The sequence below is a fragment of the Heloderma suspectum genome, chromosome 3, assembly GCF_057233095.1.
Source record: "Heloderma suspectum isolate Gila_16-S chromosome 3, 16-S_ref, whole genome shotgun sequence".
Classification (NCBI taxonomy): Eukaryota; Metazoa; Chordata; class Lepidosauria; order Squamata; family Helodermatidae; genus Heloderma; species Heloderma suspectum.
Genome location: NC_139460.1, coordinates 65077165 through 65104291, shown reverse-complemented (window position 1 = coordinate 65104291; position 27127 = coordinate 65077165). Strand labels below are relative to the sequence as shown.

The following is a 27127-nucleotide window of genomic DNA, read 5'->3' as shown; positions in this document are numbered from 1 at the left end:
CATGTGATGACACCCAAAGAGAGTTAGAGTAACCATCGTCCGAAGAAAAAACTTCATTGTTCCTTTTGACGCTATTTTCTCTTTCCCATTGGGCAAAAGTGAGACTCAACAAATCTGCATTCACATCTGTACTGAAAATGCTTGGACTTTTCTATTGTTTATATGAGCAGCTATAACTTCCACCCAAGGCTGGGGAGGAGGGGAGAGCCCAAATATTGGTGGACAAAATCAACCTGCAAGTGTGAGTCTAACTGTTGTAAATCTATGGCTAGAGAGATCCCTCACTCTCATCACAGAACTATATTTCCCAGGGTTCCCTGGGGAGAGGAAATTACCATTAAGCCAGTTTAAGTCTGTGTTGGATAAGCCCTAAATGTTTACAGGTATTTCATGGGAATTAGGTCGGTAGCTTTATTTGAAAGGGACTTGAGAGTAGGTGTGGATTAATCAAGTAGTGATATGGTCTTGGAGCCAAATATAAGCTTTCTAGTTGAGAGAAACTGCAGGGGGCTTACACTTTCCAGGTATGAAATTTAAAAATATTATTGGATTTGCTAACTACAAACTGAATTGATCTTATAAATGCATATTAGTCTGGACAGCCAAATGTCTTGCTTTGGCCAATAAGTTATGATTTGTAAATATGAGATATCTAATATATGCTCTTTGGGGCTTGCTTCGATCACAAAAGGTGTGGCAGGAAGAGAGAGTAGAGATATTGTACTTTGGAAGGATAATCATGCATGCATGGGTGTATTCCTTCTGTGAGCAGATAAGGGTCTTAGATTCAGCAGCTATTGTATAGTAGTGTTATATCTAATCATACCTATTGGCAATGTTTTTATGTATTACTTGGTTACTAGAGAAATTCTGTGTGTGTGTGTGTGTGTATTCAAATCCATAATAGATCCCCTTCACCCTTCTCAGCAAAGTGAGTAAACAGGAGGGACTGATGTCAGCCGTAGCAAAGAGCAGACATGTCCATGTGAGGATCTCAGCATCTGTAATTATCAATAAACTACTAGGGAAAGTTGCTGAGGAAAAACCAGTGCTGCTCAGCTAAGAGGAATGAGGGTGGGGAGAAGACTGGTTATCAAGGCGTCCAACATATGCAATGAAGCCCTGTTAAATAAATCATCTTTTAAATCAACCTTTGCTCATTCAAAGTGCAGCTATGCTTACTGATACAGCAGCCTGAGAGACTGCAGAAGAACATTCTGAGGACCAAGCTCTACATATGCAGGTAAGCATTTTCTTGATTCCTCTCTCCCAAAACTTCTGGCTATTTTATTTGCTTAATTTGCTTTCTGAGTTTTTGGTCAAGGTCTTACAGTTTTCATGTAACTCCCTGAGGTCTAGAAACTTGTTCATTATAAAGTAATGTTAAGAATTGAAGGAGGCCGCCTGATTCTACATGTTGAGAATTTATTTTTGCAAAAAAAAGATTGTAGCCAATCTTGCACACACTTATACAAATCAGTGTGTGCACCTTTTCTTTCATTGTAAAGGTATAAAAGATATGCCTTATATCTTATTTTTATATACCTATAAAATAAGGACATCACAGACATAGGATTGAACATGTGTAGACGGAGAAGTGGGATCATGCTTGCCAGCCCCACACCCTATACAGATCTGGTACATCCTGTGAAAAGCCTACGTGCGAGAGGGAACCCTTCCTAGTCAATGGTTTTTTTTTAATTGCATATAGGCTCTTTCACAGATCATGCTGAACATATGTAGGGGGCACCTCTACACTTATTCAATATAACATGTCAAGAGTCCTGTAGATAGTACTGCCAAGCAATTGTATGGCTGTTAGTTTTAGTTAGAAGCGGTGGTGGTGGTGGTGGTGGTGGTGGATGATGCTTTTAGAAAGGAATATGAACAAATTCATTTGGTTAAATAATATCACTAGGGAACTAGCAGCATCAGCTGTCTGGCATGCTTCCAAGCTGGAGTTAGAATTAAGAGTCCTAGATGAAGGAAACGTGAATGCCACTTAGTCCAGTCTTCTGACCTGGGCAGGATTTTCCACTTATTAACCACCATCTCTTTACATATTAACTACAAGAAAACTGGAGTGAACAAAGTACGCAATTATTACATAGCACTAGAACTGCAGTTTAGTTGCTAACCTGCAGTGAATGCTCTTCTTCAGGTGTGAACAGCAATCAACACATTTTGGCCTGGGCTTACTAGCGAACACTTCTTTGTTGTTGCCACCTATCCCTTGTTCTTGCACAAACCAGAGGACTCGGGGAGGGGTTGGTCTTTCACTTTGCACTGAGGTTTAAAAAGGCAGAAGGGGTTTAAGAGAGTTCCACTGCTTCTGCTTGGTCTTAACCCCAGCTCAAATGAAGAAAGACCTCCATCACCACCTCTCCTGACTCCTCTGCAGTTCCCCCTGCAGCTGTCCATGCTTACCACATGCTCATTGGAGGTAGGGCTGGGGAAGCTATGAAACCTCATGTGCAGGGCCGGTAGTGCAGCTTCGCTGCCCCTTGATTGCATGAACACCCCCTTCATGTGAGGAACGCATGACAGGGACTAAGCTGCCACTGTAATAGAACCTGTGCTCTCAGGAATTCTCCAAACCCAAATTGACAATACGCTTTTTAAGAAAAGCTGCAGATATTCAGAAGGGAATTACCTGGTACAAGAGCGTATGGACAAAATCTGTTTGCAGGAATAAATAACAGAGCAAAACCTCCAAATCTTAAGAAGTCTGTCTGTAACAATGCTGCAAATTGATCTTCCCATCAACAAAGTTTTATGGTCAGACCATTCCTGCACTCTGATATTTCAGGATGTTCTGAACCTGATTTGCTGCACTGATACTGTGTTGATACCTCTGAGAAAAGTGATATAGACATCTGAGTATTAAATAAATAAAATTGCAAGATAGGTTGTGGCTAATTGATGAGTTGGCTTATATTTGTTTGCACTATATACGAGGCCTGAATCTAGCATGAGTTTCTGCGTGTGATAGCAAGATATAGTGATGACTTTTTTCCTCTCAATGTGTTGATTAGTGTGTAATATCCATATTTTAATTGCAAAGAGAAGCTTTGCTAAAGTACTGTGAACTATCAAATAATCAATTTATCCCTAAACAACCCTGCGAAAGGAATTCATCCTAGTTAATCTGTATCCCCTCATCTTTCCCAAAAGCATTCAGCAGGTGAAATCAGAAAAACGAAACCAATTCTTATAGAGATTTCCTAGCTACATTTGCTAATACTGCAAAGCTTTTCTGATTTTGTTCTCTCAATTCACTGTACACTACTTCTCAATCCAGTGCACTACATAAAGTCTGACAAGTTCATGCTAATGAGAATGCCAAAATCATCCCACTGATCCTCCTCTTTTCCTGCTTAGTTGGAGAGTTAACACGTCCAATGTAGCTGTGTTATGTGTTTCATGCTTCCTGTTGTACTATTAGAACCAAACTTTAGTGAACACAGGCCCCATCTATATGAGCCTTTTACTCTGGGGCAGCTGGAAGTCGAGGTCCCTCAGGACAGATGATGCAGTCGCCTCTTCGCAGCCATCCATGGTTTTCTCCCAGAAAATGCGGATTTCCAAGGAGGTGTTTTGCTGTGATTTTTTTTTTGGTTTGCTGTGGGTTTCCCCACGGTTGCGAGCCATCTGTCCCTTCCCCGAACCGACTTCTCATTTTGCGGTGGGCATGCTGTAGGTGTGTGTAGTGCTTGCGTCACTCTGTGACACCCCTTTACTGCCCCTGTCCCTTCAGAGCTGCGCAGTTACAGAGGCACAGAGAGGTGTTTTCATCTATTTAATCACACTTTTGCACATTTTTGCAGCTTCGTATCTTCGCAACGGTTGCTTTCGGACTCAGTGCCCAGGGGTCTTGGGGGAGTGTGAAATATGGATTTCAATTTACCCAGGACCACTCAGTTGATCAAGCTGAGAGGTTTGGGATCTTATGAGGTGGAGAAGAACACGCACACAACCAATGTAGATGAAAGGAAAGGAGATTTATTGAAATAAAAGAAATAAGAAAAAGTAGAACCTCCCCAGAGAGTTGCACACTCTCTGAGGCTGAAGAGGTTACACACCTCTCAGGCACAAAGTTAATTACAAAGAAATCTCAAAGAGTTTCAGGCCCTCTGAAGCTCAAGACTGAAGAGGTTACACGCCTCTCAGGTACAAACTTAATTACGAAGAAATTTCAAAGAGTTCCAGGCCCTCTGAAACTCAAGAGGTTGCACGCCTCTTAGATAAGAGTCCCAAACCAACAATCCTCAAGAAGTTGCACCCTTCTCTGAGGCTTAAGAGGTTGCACGCCTCTTAGGTAGAAACTTAGTTACCCAAATGTGGTGCATTAAATGACTAAATATACAGTTAGCCCCTGTTTTGTTGCTCAGCTCCAGATTGGTCCATGCCGCAAATGGCCCACTGAGGCAACAGTAATACAGTGTCAGCCAGGCCCAGGCCTAAGCCTGCTGTCTTATAGCCTAAACCCAAACAGTGAGTATGACAGAACAAAGATAGCTGCACCCTATCTAAGCCCTGGACAGTAAAATCCTTTCCCTGAATTTTATCCAACACATACTCACCACAACGCTATCAAGTACTTGGCCAGAGCACTTAATACGTGTCCTGTGGATCGAGGGTACTGTTGGTTGTGCACATACAAACGATCCAGATGCAACCACACCCCTCCTGAACAATGGCAGATTCAGGGGTTTTATACTCTTTTCCCTTGTTGGGGCTCATGAGATCAAAGAGGGGTTCATTACGTTCTTTGTTGATAATACATCATGTTCCCAATTCCCAAAATTGACGTTTGTTGTAGACAGCCTGGCACCTCCTTCCGACTCCCCAACATCTCTATAATCATAAAGTCTTGTATCTTGTATCAGATACATCTGCAGATACCCCTCTTTTATTGGCCCATGTCCATCTTCTGTGACTGATACTTTGGCAATCTTCAGCACATACCAGAGCACCCTCATCTGGCCCTCCTGCAATAAAACCATTCATTCTCCATTCACACCTGATCTGGGCTATTCACATTATTATTATTATATTATTATTATTATTATTATTTAATTTATTAATTGCCCATCTGGCTGGTCACCCAGCCACTCTGGGCGATGTACAACATACAATAAAACAATAAAATTCTACAATAAAAACATTTTCTAAAATACCCTAACCCACCCCAAATGCCTGCCTGAACAGGCACGTTTTTAATGTACGACGGAAGCTCATTAAAGAGGGGACATGACGGAGTTCCCCAGGGAGGGAGTTCCACAGAGTGGGGGCCACTACAGAGAAGGCCCTCTCCCTCGTCCCCACCAGTCTAGCTGTCCTGGCTGATGGGACAGAGAGAAGGCCATCTGAGGCTGATCTTGTTAAGCGGCCTGTCTGGTGCTGCTGGAGACACTCCTTAAGATAGGCTGGGCCGGAACCATATAGGGTTTTAAAGGTCAAAACCAACACCTTGAATTTGGCCCTGAAAACAACTGGTAACCAGTGCAACTCCTTCAGCACTGGAGTGATGTGATCTCGCCGGCGGCTGCCTTTAATCAGGCGAGCCACCGCATTCTGTACCAGCTGCAGCTTCCGAACCGTCTTCAAGGGTAACCCCACGTAGAGCGCATTACAGTAGTCTAAACGAGAGGAGACCAGGGCATGTACTACCGATGGGAGCAGATGGTCGGGAAGGAAGGGGCGCAGCCACCGTATCAGATGGAGTTGATACAGCGCTGTCCGGCTCACAGCTGACACCTGAGCCTCCATGGGCAGCTGGGAGTCCAAAATGACCCCCAGGCTACGGACCTGGTCTTTCAAGGGTAGCCATACCCCATTCAACACCAGGTGAACATCCCCTAGCCTCCTCTTGTCTCTCACCAAAAGTACCTCGGTCTTGTCAGGGTTCAGCTTTAGCCTATTCCTCCCCATCCAGCCACTCACCATCTCCAGACATTTGGACAGGGATTCTATGGCCAACCTTGGTGAAGATTTGAATGAGAGGTAGAGCTGCGTGTCATCCGCATATTGATGACACTGCACCCCAAACCTCCTGACGATAGCCCCCAGCGGCTTCACATAGATGTTAAATAGCATCGGGGAGAGGATGGAACCCTGTGGCACCCCACAAGTGAGTGGCCACGGGTCCGAAACCTCCTCTCCCAATGCTACCCTCTGGTACCTGCCGGAGAGGAAGGACCGGAACCAGCGCAATACGGTGTCTCCAATGCCCAACCCCTCCAGGCGGTCCAGGAGGATACCGTGGTCAACGGTATCAAAAGCCGCTGAGAGGTCGAGGAGAACAAGGAAGGAGCATTCACCCCTATCCAGAGCCCTCCTCATATCATCTACCAAGGCGACCAAGGCCCTTTCTGTCCCTTGCCCAAGCCTAAAGCCCAACTGAAATGGGTCTAGATAATCAGTTTCTTCCAAGTGTGCCTTCAACTGCACCACCACCACCCGCTCAATCACCTTGCCCAAAAATGGCAGATTTGAGACTGGGCGAAAGTTGTTCAGAACTTGAGGATCCAAGGAGGGCTTCTTTAAGAGTGGTCTTATCACTGCCTCCTTGAGGGCTGATGGCATCACTCCCTGCTCAAGGGAGGCGTTCACCACCACCCTGATACCCTCACCCAGTCTCTCTCTGCAGCCCATAATGAGCCAAGATGGGCAAGGATCAAGTAAGCAGGTGGTCGGCCTTACAGATGAAAGCACCTTGTCCTCTTCATCAGGAGGAAGAAGCTGGAACCAATCCCACAAAACCGGTTTGCCACAGGCCGCCTCTTGCTCACTAACTGTATCCACAGCGTGCAGAGTAACACACCTAATCTGATCAATTTTATCTGCAAAGTGCCTTGCCAAGGCCTCACATGAGGCCTTAGAATGTTCCAGTGGTTCCGGAGCCACAGGACCGACCAGGCTCCGGACCACTTGGAACAGCTTCCAGGGACAGCACTCTGCAGACGCAATGGAGGCAGCATAATATTCCTTTTTTGCTGCCTTCACCACCACGTGATAGGCTGAAGATACAGCTCTAGCCCATGTCTGATCATCTTTGGAGCGAGACTTCCGCCACCAGCGCTCTAGCCGTCTCACCTCCTGTTTCAGAGCTCATAACCGCGGATTGAACCATGGTGCAGTCCGAGCCCTGTTCAGGGGGAGAGGGCGTTTCGGAGCCACCTGATCTAATGCCCCAGTGATTGCAGCATTCCAGCCACCCACCAGGGTCTCGACCGAGTGGCCGTTGGCGTGCCCCAGAGAATCCCCAAGAGCATTCAGGAATCCATTTGGATCCATAAGACGCATGGGGTGGACCATTTTAATGGGTCCTCCACCCCTGCGGAGGGGTTGTGGAACCGAGAAGTCCAACGTCACCAGATAGTGATCTGACCATGACAAGGGGATGGTGGATATACCCCCGACTTCCAGATCACTCCCCGCTTCTCCAGAAACAAACACAAGGTCTAGTGCATGACCGGCTACATGGGTGGGCCCAGTTAGAATATGGTGCAGCTCCCAGGGAGCCATGGTCTCCATGAAGTCCCGAGCTGCTCCTGTGAGGATGGCCTCCGAATGTACGTTGAAGTCCCCCAACACCAATAAGTTAGGGGACTGTACACGCACATCAGAGACCTCCTCCAGCACCTCGGCCAGGGAGTCAGTAGTGCAGCGGGGTGGACAGTACACGAGCAGAATCCCCAGACTGCCCTTCGGGCCCAACCTCCAGTACGTGCACTCAGCAACCTTGGTCTCCCGGAGAGGGGGCCTGGTGAAGACCAAGGACTCTCGGTAGATAACAGCCACTCCCCCTCCCCGATCCCCAGCCCTCGGCTGCTGTGCACACGAAAATCCAGCTGGACACATGGCTGCAAGGGTTGGAGCAGCAGCCTCGGCCAGCCAGGTCTCCGTAATACATGCCAGGTCTGCACCCTCATCCAGGATCATGTCATGGATGAGGGAGGTTTTCTGGGTAACAGACCTGGCATTGCAGAGCAGCAAACGAAGGCCAGAAGATGGGGTCACGCCTCCCCCAGCCATCCTTTGGCTCTGGACAGGCCCGGAGCAGGGGACAGATACTACACATCTCTCCCTTGTTCCCCTTACCTGGCATGGCCTGCCCCTAGCGCTCCGCCAGCGCCTGCCGCCCAGCCTCAGTATGTTCTGGCCCCCAACACTCCCCCCACTGCCTCCATCAGGTGGACACATGCCCCCTCGCTCCTGCCTATCAGGCAGGCTACCCACCCCTAAAACCACAACAAAATCCCCCAAGAAAAAGAAAACACACACACACAAAACAATTAAAAATCCCCTTAAAAATAATGCCAGGCCAGAGTCCACAGGGAAGGCCTGGTGGTGGTGGTGGTGGTGGTGGTGGTGGTGGTGGCGGCGGCGGCGGCGGCGGCGGCGGCGGCGGCGGCGGCAGCAGCAGCAGCAGCAGCAGCAGCAGCAGCAGCAGCAGCAGCAATGCCTCTTCCCCGGTGGTGGTGGTGGCCTCTCCTGCAGGCCCTGGCTCTCCCAGGCCACCTCAGCCAGCCAGCTTATGTAGCCCTTCCAGGGAGGGGCAGGTGGAGCAGCACAGCTGGCTGGGTACCTGGGGGCCTGGTCCTGCAGGGACTGGCAGTCTGCCAGGCAGAAGCCTACAGGGAAGGCCTGGTGGTGGTGGTGGTGGTGGTGGTGGTAGCAGCGGCGGCAGCGGCGGCAGCGGCGGCAGCGGCGGCAGCAGCAGCAGCAGCAGCAGCAGCAGCAGCAGCAGCAGCAGCAGGGCCCGCCTCTTCCCCAGTGGTGTTGGTGGCCTCTCCTGCAGGCCCTGGTTCTCCCAGGCCACTTCAGCCAGCCAGCTTATGTAGCCCCTCCAGGGAGGGGCAGGTGGAGCAGCACAGCTGGCTCTGTACTTGGGGGCCTGGTCCTGCAGGGACTGGCGGTCTGCCAGGCAGAAGTCTACAGGGAAGGCCTGGTGGTGGTGGTAGTGGCGGCGGCGGCGGCAGCAGGCCCAGCAGCAGCAGGCCCGCCTCTTCCCCGGGAGTGGTGGTAGCCTCTCCTGCAGGCCCTGGCTCATGACATGGACTGGTTTAGATGGTTGACCTTTTAACATTTCATAGTGTTCTAAATTAACACGCAGATATCATGGGTCACAGAATACCTTTCAGGATGTTTACAATTCAGGCTTATATTCAGGGTCAAACTTTGCATTCTATTTCTTTTCACACAACATTTGTTACATTGCAAAAGAGAACAAGAGTACACTGTGCGCCTGAAGTCTACAAGGTTATGTACTAGGAGCAGGGAGAGAAGTTATAGAGAGAAGCAATCTTTATTGACAAAAATCAAGTAAAGGTAGATGTAAGAAATAAGAGAAATTAATAAAAGCGATACTATAAGATATAAGGGAAATATACATGGATACGAGGAGACACTAGAAAGACAACTTGAAGAAAAATAGGAAAAATAAAATCACACTGTGTCAGGAGGACCAACTTCGCTCCATCCTCCATTTTAGAAGAGATTGTGTAGGCACGTACCGAGGGTCTCAGGCTGGGGAACTGCCAAACAGATGGCGTGGAAATGAAGGAGCACAAAACACCCAATTTTTACCTAAAACAGGTTCAGAAAGACACAACAGAACACATAAAATACAAAACAGCCACTGCGGTGTTAACCCCCATGCTCAAGGGACTGCACAGCAGTGCATTAAAGTATAATGGCAAAAAAAAAAGGGCGCAGCGGAGTCTGTTAGGGAAGCCCACAATAAATCATGAGTGTATCGCAGCAGAAGCTAATTTGAAGCCGCAATGCTGCGCAGTTGCGACAGGGTGGGGGGTGAAAGCGGTGCCATGTAGATGGGGCTATGGAGAGACGTACTTCTAAAAAGAAATGCATAGGATTTTGCTGTCTGACTCCTTCTTTGAGGTGACTTTTTCAGTGTTAGTATCCTTTTTTCCACAGGCAGGAAGTATTGTCTTTGTTTTTCCATTATCTTCCTTGCCCCTTTTTATGGACACCGTGTTTGGTTCACTTCACTAGTGTAGTTTCCCTCAGCAAGGCTCTTTTTTCTACATGAACCTCTTTTGACATCTTTGTATCTTTTTTAAAATCCTTTTGACAGAAATGGCATCTCTTCAGCCTAGAGAATGCAAACTGACCAGAAAAGATGGAGAGAGCTATGGATTCTGCCTGCGCATTGAGAAATTCAAAATGGGGCACCTTGTCCGGAATGTGGAAAAGGGTGGTCCTGCTGAGAAGGCAGGCCTGAAAGATGGAGACCGGGTCCTGAGGATCAACGGGCTATTTGTAGACAAGGAAGAGCATGGAAAGGTATGGCATAATTTAGTTTAGGGCCCTTTCCACTGCTAAGCAAAATGGGTAAAATAGGTACATTATGCAGTCTAAACCTGTTCATACTCTGATTTATTTAAAACCTTTCCCAAAGGCTTAGGGTGTCTTACATTAATTTAAACTTTCAGTAAACTACAGTAACCTCAACCATGCAAAACAGCAGCAATAAAATTATCCAACAATTGCCCAACTCCTCCTCCCCCCAAAAAACTGGCAGTCCCATGGCCAACGCACAAGGCCTTTTTAATCTTAGGATGATCTTAACAGGCAAGCAGCTTATACAAACAGAAGTGATCTCTAAGTCATGTAGGTCCCATTGAATTTAAGATTTACTCTCAAGTAACCCATGTGCATAGGATTGATGCCTTCGGGCCGGGGTGGACAGAAAGTAGATCCTCACAACTTTTGGCCTTTGGCTCCTAGCATTAATTACCATTGGCTATGCTGGCAGGGGCTTCTAGAAATTGAAGTCCAAAACATCTGAAGATCCTTTTGCCCACCTCTGCCTTAGGGCATATATCAACTGCTCAGACAGCACTCACATAACTACAGTTCTCTGGGGAGACAGAATCACCATTAAAGCAGTTTATATCAGTGACATAAATATGCTGTTAGATATTTGCTACACCAAACTCTTTCTGCAAAATGTTAGTGTGGTGAAATAGGGTTCTTCACATAGGCAACCAGAAGAAATTTTGTGGAACTTCTGCAGTTTGACTACTGTTTTTCTCCCCTTCTCCTGGGTGTTTTGCATACTTTCCTCAATTTGTTGTTTTCATTATCAACAAATCTTGTGTGCCATTTTACTGCTTCTTGCAGTTACCACTTAACCTCTTGTTCCATCCATTACAGGTGGCTGAGTTAGTTAGGAAAAGTGTGAATTCTGTAGTATTCCTTGTTTTGGATGACAAAGCTTATGAAAATGCACAAAAGGAAGGGGTCTGCCTTGAAAAGTTGGGTCAAAAGTCAGCAGCCCAGCAGCACACAGAACATGCTCTGCTTGTGACAAATGGACAGCCTGTTCCAGTTCCACAACTCCGGCTCTGCTATCTGGTGAAGGAAAGAAATAGCTACGGCTTCTCTTTGAAGACCACTGCAAGTAAGAGCAATAAGAATAGGCAACATGTACGTAGAATTACATAATAAGCATTAGATTTGCATTCTGGAGCTGAGGGAGGACCTGGTAGTTCAGCATGCTGTCCATCACTTAAAGCATACATTCCAAAACCACTTACTAAAGGCCATTATTTGGATGGTGAGTTCTCATGATAATGAAACAAAATGATATTTGAATTAAGCTGAACTCTGCTGAAGTGACAGAAACATCAAAACAAATCTTCCAGGCATTTTAATTAGTTTTTGATCTAAAACTTTTCAGCTAGAAGCACAATCTAGCCTGGATTTTCTAGGGCTAAGTTACACATACATGTAAATTACTTGATATTTTCTCACTCAACATCTAAATGTTCCTCCCTGGAGAAATATTGCAGTTTTAAAGCAGGGGTGGGCAACACGCGGCCTGCAGGTCACATATGCCCCCGCTGACTCCAAAATCACTTTTAAAATGTTTTTTTAATGGTGTCCATAATGCTATGGAGAGTCAAAAAGGTCAAATGTAGCGTGCAAACAAACTAAAACTTGACCCTTTCAGTGCTCCCTAGCCAGTATGGACACCTTAAAAAAAATTAAATTTCTGGTGCCCGGGGGGTGGGGGGTAGTCTCCAGGGGGTGACCTGCCAAAGTTGCCCACTGTTGTTTTAAAGTGATACACGGTGATATGTAAATTCTATGTGTGATAGCAGCCATCACTTTGAATTACGGGTGGGCACCCTGCAGCTCTAGGCTGCGGATCTCAGCTTAATTTCAAAAGCCTTCTTCATGCTATCAGTTCAGACTTCTGACAAGAGCGATCTGTCACTTCTCTGACAGCCCAGTGAACCCACTGGACAGGAAGGAAGAGGGAGAAATACAGAAAAGGGGGAGAAAGAAAGAAAGAAAGAAAGAAAAAGAAAGAAAGAAAGAAAGAAAGAAAGAAAGAAAAGGAGGTCGCAGAAAGAGGAGAGGGGTGACCCACCCGCTTCGGGCTTTGGCTCTGCCCACCAACAACACACAGCCCCTGATAGTTTAACCTTCATGGGAATGCAGCAGACCTCTAAAGAAAAAAAGGCTGCCCACCCATCCTTTAAATGTTGCCAGATTCTCACATTAATGGTTCATTCATTGCCATGGCACAGCAGTTGAGGTGATAGGACGTTTCCTGAGAAAAGTAAAATGTCTTTTATCTTGGGAGAGTTGTGTACTCAGTCACTACACCAGCTATGTGAACTGTGCAATCTTTGCTTGGCCTTCTCCGTTATTTGAACAAGATGACCTTGGTTGTTGTTTATTCGGTCAGTTGCTTCTGACTCTTCGTGACTTCATGGACCAGCCCACGCCGGAGCTTCCTGTCGGCCATCGCCACCCCCAGCTCCCCCAAGGTCGAGTCCATCACCTCCAGAATATCAGCCATCTATCTTGCCCTTGGTCGGCCCCTCTTCCTTTTGCCTTCCACTTTCCCTAGCATCAGCATCTTCTCCAGGGTATCCTGTCTTCTCATGATGTAGCCAAAGTACTTCAGTTTTGCCTTTAATATCCTTCCCTCAAGTGAGCAGTCTGGCTTTATTTCCTGGAGTATGGACTGGGTTGATCTTCTTGCAGTCCAAGGCACTCTCAGAATTTTCCTCCAGCACCACAGTTCAAAAGCATCTATCTTCCTTTGCTCAGCCTTCCTTATGGTCCAGCTCTCGCAGCCATAGGTTACTATGGGGAATATCATTGCTTGAACTATGCAGACCTTTGTTGTCAGTGTGATGTCTCTGCTCTTAACTATTTTATCAAGATTTGTCATTGCTGTCCTCCCAAGAAGTAAACGTCTTCTGATTTCCTGGCTGCAGTCAGCGTCTGCAGTAATCTTTGCGCCTAGAAAGACAAAGTCTCACTGCCTCCACATTTTCTCCCTCTATCTGCCAGTTATCAATCAAGCTGGTTGCCATAATCTTGGTTTTTTTGAGGTTTAACTGCAACCCAGCTTTTGCACTTTCCTCTTTCGCCTTCGTCAGAAGGTTCCTCAGCTCCTCCTCGCTTTCAGCCATCCAAGTGGTATCATCTGCATATCGGAGATTGTTAATGTTTCTTCCAGCCATTTTAACTCCAGCCTTGGCTTCATCAAGCCCAGCACGTCGCATGATGTGTTCTGCGTACGGGTTGAATAGGTAAGTTGAGAGTATATATCCCTGCCGTACTCCTTTCCCAATCTTAAACCAGTCCGTTGTTCCATGGTCTGTTCTTACCGTTGCTACTTGGTCGTTATACAGATTCCTCAGGAGGCAGACAAGATGACTTGGTATCCCCATCCCACCAAGAACTTGCCACAATTTGTGATGATCCACACAGTCAAAGGCTTTAGCATAGTCAGTAAAACAGAAATAGATGTTTTTCTGAAACTCCCTGGCTTTCTCCATTATCCAGCGGATATTGGCAATTTGGTCTCTAGTTCCTCTGCCTTTTCGAAACCCAGCTTGTACATCTGGCAATTCTCGTTCCATGAATTGCTGGAGTCTACCTTGCAAGATCTTGAGCATTACCTTACTGGCATGTGAAATAAGTGCCATATTTGATAGTTTGAACATTCTTTGGTGCTTCCCTTTTTTGGTATGGGGATATAAGTTGATTTTTTCCAATCTGGTGGCCATTCTTGCGTTTTCCAAATTTGCTGGCATGTGGCATGCATCCCCTTGACAGCACCAGCTTGCAAGATTTTAAACAGTTCAGCTGGGATACCGTCATCTCCTGCTGCCTTGTTATTAGCAATGCTTCTTAAGGCCCATTCAACCTCACTCTTCAGGATGTCTGGCTCTAGCTCACTGACCACACCGTCAAATCTATCCCCGATATTATTATCCTTCCTATACAGATCTTCCATATATTCTTGCCACCTTTTCTTGATCTCTTCTGCTTCTGTTAGGTCCTTGCCATTTTTGTTTTTGATCATGCCCATTTTTGCCTGGAATTTACCTCTCATGATTCTAATTTTCTGGAAGAGGTCTCTTGTCCGTCCTATTCTATTATCTTCTTCCGCTTCCGCGCATTGCTTGTTTAAAAAGAATTCCTGATCTCTTCTGGCTAACCTCTGGAATTTTGCATTTAATTGGGCATATCTCCCCCTATCACTGTTGCCTTTTGCTTTCCTTCTTTCTTGGGCTGCTTCCAGTGTCTCAGCAGACAGCCATCTTGCCTTCTTGGTTTTCTTTTTCTTTGGGACGTTTTTTGTTGCCATCTCCTGAACAATGTTGCGAACTTCTGTCCATAGTTCTTCCGGGACCCTATCTACTAAATCTAGTCCCTTAAATCTATTCTTCACCTCCACGGCATATTCATGAGGAATATTAGTGAGCTCATATCTAACTGATCTGTGGATCTTCCCTGTTCTCTTTAGTCTGATTCTAAATTGTGCAATAAGAAGTTCGTGATCTGAACTACAATCAGCTCCAGGTCTTGTTTCTACCAACTGCATAGATGTCCGCCACCTTTGGCTACAAAGGATGTAGTCAATCTGATTTCGGTGTCGACCGTCTAGTGAAGTCCATGTATAAAGTCGTCTCTTAGGTTGTTGGAAGAGAGTGTTTGTTATGCACAGTGAGTTGTCTTGGCAAAATTCTATCAGCCTATGTCCTGCTTCATTTTGTTCTCCCAGACCACGCTTGCCTATAATTCCAGGTGTTGTTTGACTACCCACCTTAGCATTCCAGTCTCCTGTAATGAAAATAACATCTTTTTTTGGCTTACTATCCAGTAGGTGCTGCAGATCCTCATAGAACTGATCTACTTCTGCTTCTTCAGCATCTGTGGTTGGGGCGTATATTTGGATCACTGTGATATTAAATGGCTTACCCTGAATTCGAATTGAGATCATTCTGTCATTTTTTGGATTGTATCCAAGCACTGCTTTAGCCACTTGATTATTAATTATGAAGGCTGCTCCATTTCTTCTGTGGTCCTCTTGTCCACAGTAGTAGATCTGGTGGTCATTTGATGTGAAGTGGCCCATTCCAGTCCATTTCAGTTCACTGACATCCAAAATGTCTATATTTAATCTTGACCTCTCCCCAATAACCACCTCCAATTTGCCCTGGCTCATAGATCTTACATTCCAGTAGGGGTGCACGAAAGTCACTTACCTGGTCTCGTAGCTTGCTTCGCGGTGGGGGGGAGGCACTTCGCTCCTCCCCCCGAAGTTCAGGCCGGGGGGGGAGGCTTCCCTCCTCGCCCGGCTGAAATTTAGGCCGGGGGGGAGGCTTCCCGCCTCGCCCGGCCACGAAATAAAAAGTTAAAAAAAAAAACGCCCCCGTAATAGGCTACGTGACGATTTACGTAGTCTATCACGGCTAGATCTGCAAAGTCAGCCGTGATAGGCTACGTTAATCGTCACGTAGCCTATCACGGGTGACTTTAAAAAAAAAGGAAAAAAAAGCGCGTACGCAAATGGCGGCCCCCATAGGGAGCCGCCATTCGCGTTCCTTATTTGGTCGCTGTAGTCTACGTAAATCTTTACGTAGACTACGGCGAAAATAAGGGCAACGCAAATAGCGTTGCCCTTATTTTTGCCGTAGTCTACGTAATCTTTACGTAGACTACAGTGACCAAATAAGGAACGCGAATGGCGGCTCCCTATGGGGGCCGCCATTAGCCGTACGTGCTTTTTTTTTTTTAAGTCACCCGTGATAGGCTACGTGACGATTTACGTAGCCTATCACGGCTGACTTTGCAAATCTAGCCATGATAGGCTATGTTAATCGTGACACAGCCTATCATGGGGGCGTTGTTGTTTTTTTTACTTTGCTTGGAATGGCGACGGCGGCAGCCGGTCGAAAGACCGGCTGCCGCCCCTGCCCCTGTCGAAGCCCTGCCAAACCGCCGCTGCGACCCGCCACCGGGAGCGACATTCGGGAAAGGTAAGTCCCATCCCGGGGGGGGGGGCGGGGGGGCGGAGAATTTCTCCCCGAAACTACTTCGGGGGGCCGAATACATTGGCACTCGGCCCCCCGAAGTTTCGGAGAGAAATTCTCCCCCATCCCTACATTCCAGGTTCCTATGGTGTGTTGATCTTTAGAACATCGGATTCATCGTTCACCACCAGCACCATCGGCTGCTAGCCGTCCTTTCAGCTTTGAGCTAGTTGCGTCATCACATCTGGGGCTAGTTGAACTTATCCTCTGTTCCTCCCCAGTAGCATTTTGACCATCTTCCGACCTGGGAGTCCCATCTTCCGATGGTATACCGACATATCTCTGGTTGTACTGATCCATTTAGTTTTCATGGCAAGAATACTGGGGTGGGTTGCCGTTTCCTTCCCCAGGGATCGTATTTAGTCTGACCTCTCTGCCATGACCTTCCCGTCTTGGGTGTCCCTTCACGGTTTAGCTCATGACGTCACTGAGGTGCTCAAGCTCGAGCACCATGACAAGGTAACAATCTCCTTTAAGACATCAAAGGCTTTACAGGAGGCCCACCTTGATATGGCATGTTATGTGAACCCAATCTACAAACTATTTTGTGTTCTTATGCCTTTATGAACAGATCGCTTCTTCAAAAAAACTTAGCAAGGGAACTAATGAAGATGCTGTTTATCTTTTTCTTGTCAAAACTGCTTAGATTTATACCTGAGGATATAAATAAGACAACTATTAAATCTAGCAGTGCACTAATAGATCCTAATAAACAATGGAAAAACAAATACTGTTTAATGAGTAATTTTATTCTTGCTGGTGCTAATCTGCCACTAGCATAAGCCACTATAACCACCTTCCCCAGACAGTATCAGACAAGGCACAAAGTAAGGTTGGGCAACAGTGGATGAATAACTTTCCCGCTGTGTTCCTAAGGCATAGAAAGGGCACATCATTATTGCTGGTTGGATCACACTGTCGTTGACATTACAACTGTTATTTGAACGAATAGCCTTAGTAGTTGTTGTTCAGTCGTTAAGTCGTGTCCGTCTCTTCGTAACCCCATGGACCATAGCACTCCAGGCCTTTCTGTCCTCCGCTCTCTCCCGGAGTGTGTAGCCTTAGTACTACAGGGCTAATATTGTTGCATTCTCTCTGAGCAACATAATAGGGTTAACAAGTGAAAAGCTATTTACATTTCTGCCTGTTCCCTCGTCTGTTCCAGGTCAGAAAGGACTGTTCATTATAGACTTGGCCCCACAAGGACCAGCTGCAAAAGCTGGAGTGCAGCCGAATGACCGCCTGATTGAAATAAATGGAGAGAATGTCGAAAATGACACTCATGAGGAAGTGGTTGAGAAGGTATTCATAAGCCTAAACCTCTCCGCCTCCGTCTCCTCCCTATCCCTATATCTTTGGTTAGATTTGATCTATAGCTGGAATGTTCTGAAAGTGATACAGATGACAGCTTGGGATGGTGACTTTGCGTGAATATAGGTAACCTTTCCCAAGTGGTAACTTACCACAGTATGCATGTCAGTCTCATCACCAGCAAAGACTTGCAGCAGAATATGTGAATGGCTTCAAGCGGAAAATTTGGTTGAGGTGATCTGAGGCAGTGTGAAAGCTGTCTTTGGATTTGATCTGTGGTGGTTGATTTTGACATGGAAGATTTGAAGTTGGAGTCCGTGAGGGTGTTTGGACGCTCGTGGGGTAAAAGAAGCCATCGTGGCTTCTCCTCCTGCCCCTGCACGTGTTCGCGGCTGTGATTTGCATAATTACCTGCAATGCAACATGGGTTGCCATGTTGTCCAAACCTGGTGTGGTGCGTGGCAGGGGTGGCTTCTTACCAATGCCACAACCTCTACTGCAAGCCATGGGTTGTGGCATGGGCCACCCCCACCATGCACCATGCCAGGTTGGGACAACACGGCAACTTGCACTGCATGCGTGGGGGGAGAAGCCACGATGGCTTCCTTTACACTGTGATCATCTGAACCCAGTCAGCCAGTGATTAACGTGTGTGTGTGTGTGTGTGTGTGAACTCACCATTACGCTGTAGATGCCCTATAATCAGCCTCACTTAAAGCATCTAAGGATTAAAAATGTCTTCCTAATAATTCTCTGCCCCCCACAAAGGGCTGGGTGACTGATGTCCATCTAGCTGCTCTCACTCATTAAGCTTTATTGTAAGGACGTACTGCTAAACTGAGTAACCAGGAGGTTTAGGGTGTTTCCAGATGGATGACACCTAGAGCTATCAAAAGACACTGTGCAGCTATTAAGTCTTTTCCTCCTCAATGGATTGTTTTGTGAGATGAAAAAAGACAAAAGAAGCAGTGGGAAAACACAGGAGGGTCACAAATGGAAGACTATGCCATGTGAGCCCCCATAAAATTCTGTGAATGAGGCAGGGCAATTGCATGACAAAAGCCACATCATGCTGAATACCTGGTAGCATTAATTTACAGCATTCAGATATGGCACAGCTTTTTACTCACTTTCAACCTAAAAAGCTGTGCCATCTCTGAATGTTGTAAATATGAGAGAGAATGTGGAAGAATAACCAAATGTACATTTTAGGCAATGGGTTGGTCTAACTTAAGTCTTGCTGATTTTAGTGGCTCTACTCGCAGTATGACTAAGTCTGGATCCAACCCAATATATCCTTCATATCGACAGTATAGAGCCATTTAAGCCTCACCTATGCAAATGCCTTCAGAAAAGATAGATGGGTATATTTTGTGTGGATTAGATATATTCTTCTAAGTCATCCCATCAGCATATGTGCTGGCACTTTGTACATAAAATTCTCCTCAGCCTTATCCCCCTACACAATATGGCAGAGGTCCCATCTTTAGTACAGTATGTCTGTATCCCCAGGTGAGACGGTCTGGGAACCAAGTTGTGTTTCTGCTGTCAGATAAAGACATTGACCAGTATTACAAAAGGCAGAACATGGAGCTGACGAGAGGAATGGCCAGTTTGAAATTATTGCCTCACAAGCCCCGGAGTCTTGAGCTCAAAAAAGGGAATAATGGCTATGGATTTTACCTGAGAATGGAACAAAATGGGAAAGGTAAGATCTAGACCAATAGACTGGCACAAGTTTACACCATGGGCTTTGCTGCTTTTGTCTGCTGGCTTGTAGAAGCTGTAGTAGCCCAACAGTGGTGTTTGAATTACTGAGTGGTGGTCACAGAGTCATAGAATAGTAGGGCTGGAAGGGGCCTACAAGGCCACCACCAAGGTGGCGGTGGTTAGGAGAGTGCTTAATGGAATCCACAAAGCCATCCCAGTGTTACCCAATCGTAACCTCAGTAGTCTTCTAAAAACTGTAGCTCAGGAGGCAGTCAGCTGGACCATGCCAGACCCCCCTGTAATTTGAGTAGTGCTAATCAGCGTGGGCACAATATACTTCAGATATGGCAATGAACAGGAGCTACACAAAAGCTATTTTCTCTCAAACTGCCTGCCTTATTACTAGAGATGGCGCAAGCTGTTCCAGTACCTGAGGCAGAAAATGAAATGCCTCATTCTCCTCCCTCCACTCTCACCATGGTTGAAAATAGACAAACTAAAAATAATTGAGAATTTTTTGTCTTTTTAATGGTACCCCAAGATCTGTCACCCAAAGCAGGCACCTCATCCTGTCTATTGATAGGGCCACCCTGGCTTACTGTTTTACTGCTGAGCAGCATGCCAGTCCTGACTTAGCCTTTGCCCCACTCCCAACATCTTAGCTAGTGATCCTCTAAATTTAATAATGCATTCATGATAACATTGGATTCCAAGAACAGCCTTAAATTACTTTGATTTTCAAGCAGCTTCCAAGTACTAATGCTGCTGCTGGTGGTGCTGCCACTAACATTGATCTAGAACTTTTAATTTGTCATCGCTGAGTTTTCCTTCAGAAGATTCTTATGAGATAGAGTCTTATATTTCTCATGTTACATCTAGCTTAGGTGGCTTTCAAGTTATACCAAGGGTGGGTGTTTTTGGCCCTCCAGATGTTTTGGCTTACAGTTACTGGCCTGCATAGCCAGTGGTGAGGGATGATGGGAGTTGTAGGCCAAAACACCTGTAGGCCCACAAATTGTCCACCCTTGAGTTAGACTTATCAATTACTATTTACTATTATAGCTAAAAGGAACCTCCGTGTTCCAAGATAGGGGAGGGATGGTTGCCTTATCCCCCATGTATCTGGGGGAAACAGAATTCTTGTTGGAAACAGAATACTGGATTAGATGGGTCTTTGGTCCAATCCAGCCTGGATCATCACATTTTTACAGAAAATGACTTTCCCATATCCACACATGAATCTGTGCTGGACTGGGAGTCGGGAGATCCAGGTTCTAGTCCCCACTCGGCCATGGAAGCTCCCTGGGTGACTTTGGGCCAGTCACAGACTCTCAGCCCAACCTACCTCACAGGGTGGTTGCTAAGAGGATAAAATGGAGGGGGAGGATTATGTACGCCACCTTGAGTTCCTTGGAGGAAAAAAGGCAGGATATAAATGTATATCCTTAAATAAATAAATAAATAAATAAATAAAACCTGGATCTCAATTCAAACTCATTTCTCTCTTCCCCTGGGAAAACTCTGTAACTCCATTTGGCAATTTACATACCCCCAGTTTGCAAATTAGTTAACCTTTGTAAGGAGACCAAACCACAGTTATGGTCTCAAACTGAACCACCAGCTAGATGATGAGACTGTGCTTTACTAAGTATCAGGGTTGTCTTATTTTTGGAGGACAGGTCACTTAATTAAGGACATTGAATCTGGCAGTCCTGCGGCTATAGTAGGTCTCAAGGACAATGACATCTTGGTGGCTGTAAATGGAGAACCAGTTGAAGCACTGGACCATTATGCTGTGGTGGAGAAAATCAGGCGGTCTGGTGAAAAAGCTACACTGCTGGTGGTGGATGAAGAGACAGACGCCATGTACAAAATGGTAACAAATGCAGCTTGACTACAAGAATGAATAACATGGAAATCATTTAATCAGCTGTGAAATGGTGGGGATAGGCAAAGGGCTGCAGTTGTTCTCTGTTACATGGGGCTGTTTTCATGCACAGTTGGCATTCTGAGAATGTCAGCTTTAATGCGTTTTATTAGCAAGCTTTTAGGTGTTCTTATTGCAAGGATAAGCTTGAATGTCTGCAAGTACCACCTGGTAAAGATTCAAAAGCCAGAGGTGGGAGCTGGGTGGGCAGGTGGGTGGGAGCTTCCTGCATTGCTATTTCTCCCTCACTTTGAATAGCTGCAGCAGCAGAATGAATTAGGCCAAATCAGCAAATATGTACCAGTTACAAAATCCAGCTTTTCCAGGTACTGAATTCTGATTACCTTGAAGCATTCACTCTATATATATTTTTTTAAAGCATGGGATATTTCCATTGGAACTGAAGGCTTTTTAACCATAGCAACCATAGCCACCAAATTAAATCCAAGCTTCCCTTTCTCCCTTGAAAGATAACTGCAAAATGTCATTAAGGGCAGATCCAATGAATACAACCCTGCCTTTTTTTAAAGCATGGGTCACTAATGAAGAGCTGTAAAGTACAGGTGAGGTTGGATGATTTCATGTGGAGAAATAGTGGAAACATAATGTGGAACCCTTTGTCCAGCCACTGCCCCCCACAAACCCCCGGCCATCTTTCTCGTAGCTAAGCTCATTTCCATTCTTGTAGTCCAACTAGGAGAAAAGAGATAGGGGAAACGGAGATGAGGAAGGATTCCACATTGCCCTCCCACCACTTTTCTGCTTGAAATTGTGCTCCCACCTCAATTTACAAATGTTTAGTACAAGCTGTGTTTGACAACACAACTCTCCCACTATCACACCTAGTTCCACTGTAAATATCACAATTATCTTTTCTTAGCCCCTCCTTTTAAATCAATCAAGTTACATAAGAACTATACAATGTGTATAGTTCAACTAGTTAGTACAGTCTAGATGTTGATTACAGGCCTGAACTGAAACAGGAATCAAATAACTTGGGTTTCTGGGCCCAATTTAAAGTGCTGGTGGCCATCTATAAAGCTCTAAATGTTTGGGATCAGATTATTTGAAGGACTGTTTGCAACTGCATGAACCTGCCCAGGCCCAACATCAGCTTCAGATCTGTCATCAAGGTCAGTGGACACAAAAGACAGGGCCTTGCCAGTGGTGGCCCCATATTTGTGGAACTCCCACAGAATGTGCATTTGGGCCAGTTTTAAGGCCCATTTTAAAACAACTAAAGGGGCAATCCTGTGCATGTTCAGAGACACACAAAAAAGTCCTACAACTCCCAGCATTCTGGGAGCTGTGGGACTTTCTTCTGTCTAAACATTCATAGCATTGCAGCCCAAAGACCATTTTTATTCCAATCTGCTTTTAATTGCCGATAGTGGTCTGAAGTTTCAAAACTGGTTTTGCTCTGTATTTTATCTTTGCCAGCTAGGATTGGGATATTTTTAATGCTGCTATCTTATGTATTTCATGTGTGTGTGATATTTTAAATTGTTTTTATGATATATATTAATTTGGTTATATTGTAAACTGCTTTGTGAAGGCTATTTGCCTGGAAAAGCAGGATATAAATACTTAACAGTGACATGGTTCTTAGAGGAGTAAAATATCTAGGCTGGTGAGGACGAGGGAGAGGGCCTTCTCTGTGGTGGCCCCCACTCTGTGGAACTCCCTCCCTAGGGAACTCTGCCATGCCCCCTCTTTAATGAGATTCCGCCATGCATTAAAAACATGGTTGTTCAGGCAGGAATTTGGGGTGGGCTAGGATAATTTTAGAAATGTGATGTTTTTAATGTTGAATTTTATTGTGTAAACTGTTATTATTGTTGTACATCGCCCAGAGTGGCTGGGTGACCAGCCAGATGGGCGAATGATTGATTGATTGATTGATTGATTAATATCAGGCATTCTTTGACAGTTGGAGGATGAAAATGTCAGGGACAGGGACTGGTTCTTCCCTCATTCTCTACAGTGCTGTGTTCATTGACAGGATGTAGGGGAGGAAGGAATGGCGTGAATGTGTGATCTGCTATCTTTTCTGGCAGATGTCAATTTTTGCTCCGTTTATCCTACAATGAGTGGGGAACCTTTTCTTCCAAAGGCTGCGTTGCCTCTAGGAAATGTGGTCAGGAATGGGCAGAACCAAAGCCAAAAGTGGATGGGACACCCAATTTTTCTCAGTACCACACCCTTCTCTCTCTCAAACACCCCCCCCCCCCGGTCACTCACATCTCTATGATTCCCACACTGCTTAGCTATTTCCCACTGATCAGCATGCAGGGCAAAGGGAATAGTGTAGTAAGGGGAGGTTTAAAGAGGTGTATGATCTCGCCCTCCCCCTGTGATGCTACTCTGCTGATCAGCAGGAAGCAGTCAAGCAGCGGGGGAAAGGGGGCTACTTAATTGCTACATCTGCAGCTAAGCACCCCTGTTATTTAGCTGTTACTATAAATCAACTGAGCAGCAGGGAAAAGCGGGCCTGATGAGGTCTTGCAGGCTAGAGGTTCCCCACCTGCCCTACAACTTGTGGGAGCGGTTTTATCTTCCTCTGCTTGATGGCAATGCTTATTTTGTAGTTAACGCTTCTTTGCTTTTGATTACGTAGGCTAAAATATCTCCATGTCTCTACTGCCATAAAGCACTGGTGCAATCTCCGCCTGAGGCACAAGTGACAACGTATGGGGAGGAAGAAAATTACAAGCCCAGACTCTGCAAGCTGGTGAAGGGCCCGGGTGGATTTGGCTTCCGTTTGAACGCCATCAAAGATTTGCCTGGCCAGTTCATCAAAAAGGTATTAATCTTTGATTACAAGGTATCCATATCCTGGAGAAAGAAACGTAACACCAAAGATGAGAATATGAATAACTATTGTCCAGCCCTTCTGCTCATGCGGTGCTGTGAATATATACTTCAAGTACTCTGCACAACATACAGCAAAAGGTCATACTGCATCTTTGGGAAGGTTGTTGCTGAATTTAATAATTTGAAATGTGCTGTCAAAATAGAGTATTGCTCCAAAATCAAGCAGACTTGCAAAAACCTGCATTACTTTCACTGAACTTGTTATGTATTCATCCTGGAACCATTTCTGAGAGTTTTTTCAGTATCGCAGGACAGCAAGAAGTATTATATATTCTTATGATACCTTTATTTTCATATTTTAACTTCATGCTGTCTTTTCTCATTACCATGTGTATTCCCATGCTACCTTTTTTTGAGCCAGCATTTAAAAATGTAAATATTCGTGTTGATTTAATGAACACTTGGTTTTATGTATTCTAAAGAAAATTCCCATGCTGCACATAAACATGTTAAAAAAAATAAAAGAATCAAGAGAACTAGAAATAGATTGAAAATAAAGAGAACAGTGACATGTTAATCCACATGTCACTGGCTGAATATATTGGCAACAATTTTCTAAGATGCAAGCAGTGGAATTCTTCAGTGATTTTGTACACTTCTTGCATTGGGGCAGGTCTGCATACAAGTGTACATAATCAATAGAGGACAGTGGCTGGGAGCAAGCCCCATTGAACTCCATAAGACTTACTTCTGAGTAACTTATATAAGATTGTGCTTAGGTATTAGAAGACTATGATTCTAGGGCAAATGTGTATTCTGCTTCTTGTTGGTACTTAATGTTAGAAACGTTTCAGAACAATTCTGCTAAAATGTGCAAAGTGTTGAGTATAGAACAGGAATGTACAGTACTATTGAGGAGCTATTTGAAAATCTTGTTTTAAAGATCCAGCTGTAAAGATCTCACTATCCTAACTTGGCATTTCTCTTATTCAAGAAAGAGTCTTGTTGCAACAATAATAGCCATATTGTCTCCTTCATTTCTTCACTGAAAATGTTGACTTTAAAAGAAATACAATCCCCTTATTTTTAAACTATTGCATATGAGTTATACAAGTCACATGTATACAAGCTTCTTACTGTGAATAATTTAGTCCAGTACTGTCCTGTAATTTAGTGGTCCAAACTGCTTCCTACCCTATGATGTCATCCATTCTCAATCAGTGGACAGTCTGCTTCTAAAACTATATAATTGCAGATACAGAAGGATGGACCAGGAGACACTGCTGGGCTGCAAGTTGATGACATCTTGATAGAAGTGAATGGTGTCAATGTGGAGAATGAAGACTATGAAAATGTAGTGGCAAGAATCCATGACAGTGGCAACATGGTGATGCTACTAGTATGTGGAAAAGAGGCTTATCTGTACTTCAAGTCTCAGAATATGCCTATTACTACCTCAATGGCAGATACATTAGATGGTAGCAAGGACCCTCCTGCTTACACAGAGATACAAGCCTCAGAACAGCCACAGCCAAAACTACGAGAGAGGGTGAGTTACCTTGCTTATTTAAGAAAAGACGCATGCTGAAGGAATCCACCTAAGGCCGCGATCCTAAGGATATTTATTTGGACAATAATTCCATTGAAATCAGTAGTACTCAATTACCAAATTAATATTAGACTGCAAGTGATTGATCATGTGATTTGGCCGTAATAATACTGAACCGTAATAATACATGTGATAGCTAGGCTGTGCTTATGCTCAAGCTAAGCTTAAATTACAAGATGATTAAAGCTCCTGGTTAACTACTAATAATGCTCAATTATTTGCTGTTTAGTCTGAAACTTCAGAGTGGTCACAGTCAGACAATATACTAGACTAGATCAAAGTACTCATCCTACAACATTTTTAATACACGTCTTGCTTTTCTTCTCTAGGCCAGCTCATCGTCCTCTTCAGTCTCAGTTGCCTCAGACGATGATACCAAATTATGATGATGCCAGAGATCAAGTATCTTCCAGCATTTGTACCTGAAAGTCAGTGCTGTATGACTACCACCCTAAAGCCATATTAGTAAATATTAGAGTTACTGCTATTGCTCAGAGAATTCTGGCTGCAATCCTTTGCATGCTTACTTGAAAGCAAGTCCTACTGAACTCTGGGAGTACCTTCAAACAAACATGCATAAGATTGGGACAGTATAAAAACATGGTTTTAACATGGTTTCAAAGGAGTAGGTGATTCTATTAGATTCATTAATTTTTGTTAAGCTGCTGTCCAAATAGACCACAATCCACTGCACTTGACTGCGCACATAAGTATGTCACTGTGTTAACAGCAACCAAGTTTCCTAATAGAAAATGGTAAGTTAATTCATGATACCTTCTGTACACAAGTACACTTACTATATACCAATATAATGTTTACTAAAGTTTATTGCATTGAATTCTGTTATCCAATAGCATTTTAGAATTAACTAATTTTAGGCTTTGTTGGCCAACATTTAAACCTTTTGAAGTAGCTGTAGAATATCAGTTATGCGCTGGCACATCATCACTAATGTGCTAGTTGAGTAACTCCGTTTGATACCTCCTCCTTTTATTGTAAGGTGTAAAATAAATTGTTTCACTTTAGTCTCGTTGTGTCTGAAGTGTTCCAGATAGATAGAATGCTTATGTGAAAGATTCAGTTCCTGCAACCTAATACTTGACCACAGCCTTTATACTGCTTTGCCTCTCTGTGATAGAAGAATGAGGACAAACTAAACGTGAACCAACTGTGGAATCAATTGGTACTCAGATGTATAAACGTGAAGAACATGGTCGAGGTTTTTATTTTTTTATAATAACGGCTCTGTGCCTATATCTCTTTTTCCACACACTGTAGACCCCTTGAGCCCTAACATCCCCCACCCTAATACTTCACGGATGCAAAATTCCATCCATGCATTCACATTTTCCCCCTCCCCACACTTAAACACGTGCT

General features: G+C 44.8%; 1 protein-coding gene across 2 annotated transcripts; it reads left to right on the top strand.

Annotated features, from left to right (window-relative positions):
• Positions 1–1186: 1186 nt before the first annotated feature.
• Positions 1187–26964, top strand: PDZK1 (PDZ domain containing 1). 2 transcript variants are annotated; one of them, XM_084843488.1, is made up of 9 exons: positions 1187–1243; positions 10106–10314; positions 11188–11434; positions 17545–17681; positions 19203–19398; positions 21080–21276; positions 23945–24130; positions 25397–25690; positions 26080–26964. In XM_084843488.1, exons 2-9 carry the CDS (start codon positions 10108–10110, stop codon positions 26134–26136), a joined length of 1521 nt encoding a protein of 506 aa, XP_084699614.1. In that variant the 5' UTR covers positions 1187–1243; positions 10106–10107; the 3' UTR covers positions 26137–26964. The 2 variants fall into 2 exon arrangements, with proteins under 2 accessions (XP_084699614.1, XP_084699615.1); XM_084843489.1 differs by lacking the exon at positions 1187–1243 and adding an exon at positions 8737–9513.
• Positions 26965–27127: the final 163 nt, after the last annotated feature.

Coding starts and splice junctions, on each gene's coding strand:
- PDZK1 (XM_084843488.1), top strand. CDS start 10,108: ATGGCATCTCTTCAGCCTAGAGAATGCAAACTGACCAGAAAAGATGGA. Junction 17,682..19,202: donor ATGAGGAAGTGGTTGAGAAG/GTATTCATAAGC, acceptor CTGTATCCCCAG/GTGAGACGGTCTGGGAACCA. Junction 21,277..23,944: donor CAGACGCCATGTACAAAATG/GTAACAAATGCA, acceptor TTGATTACGTAG/GCTAAAATATCTCCATGTCT.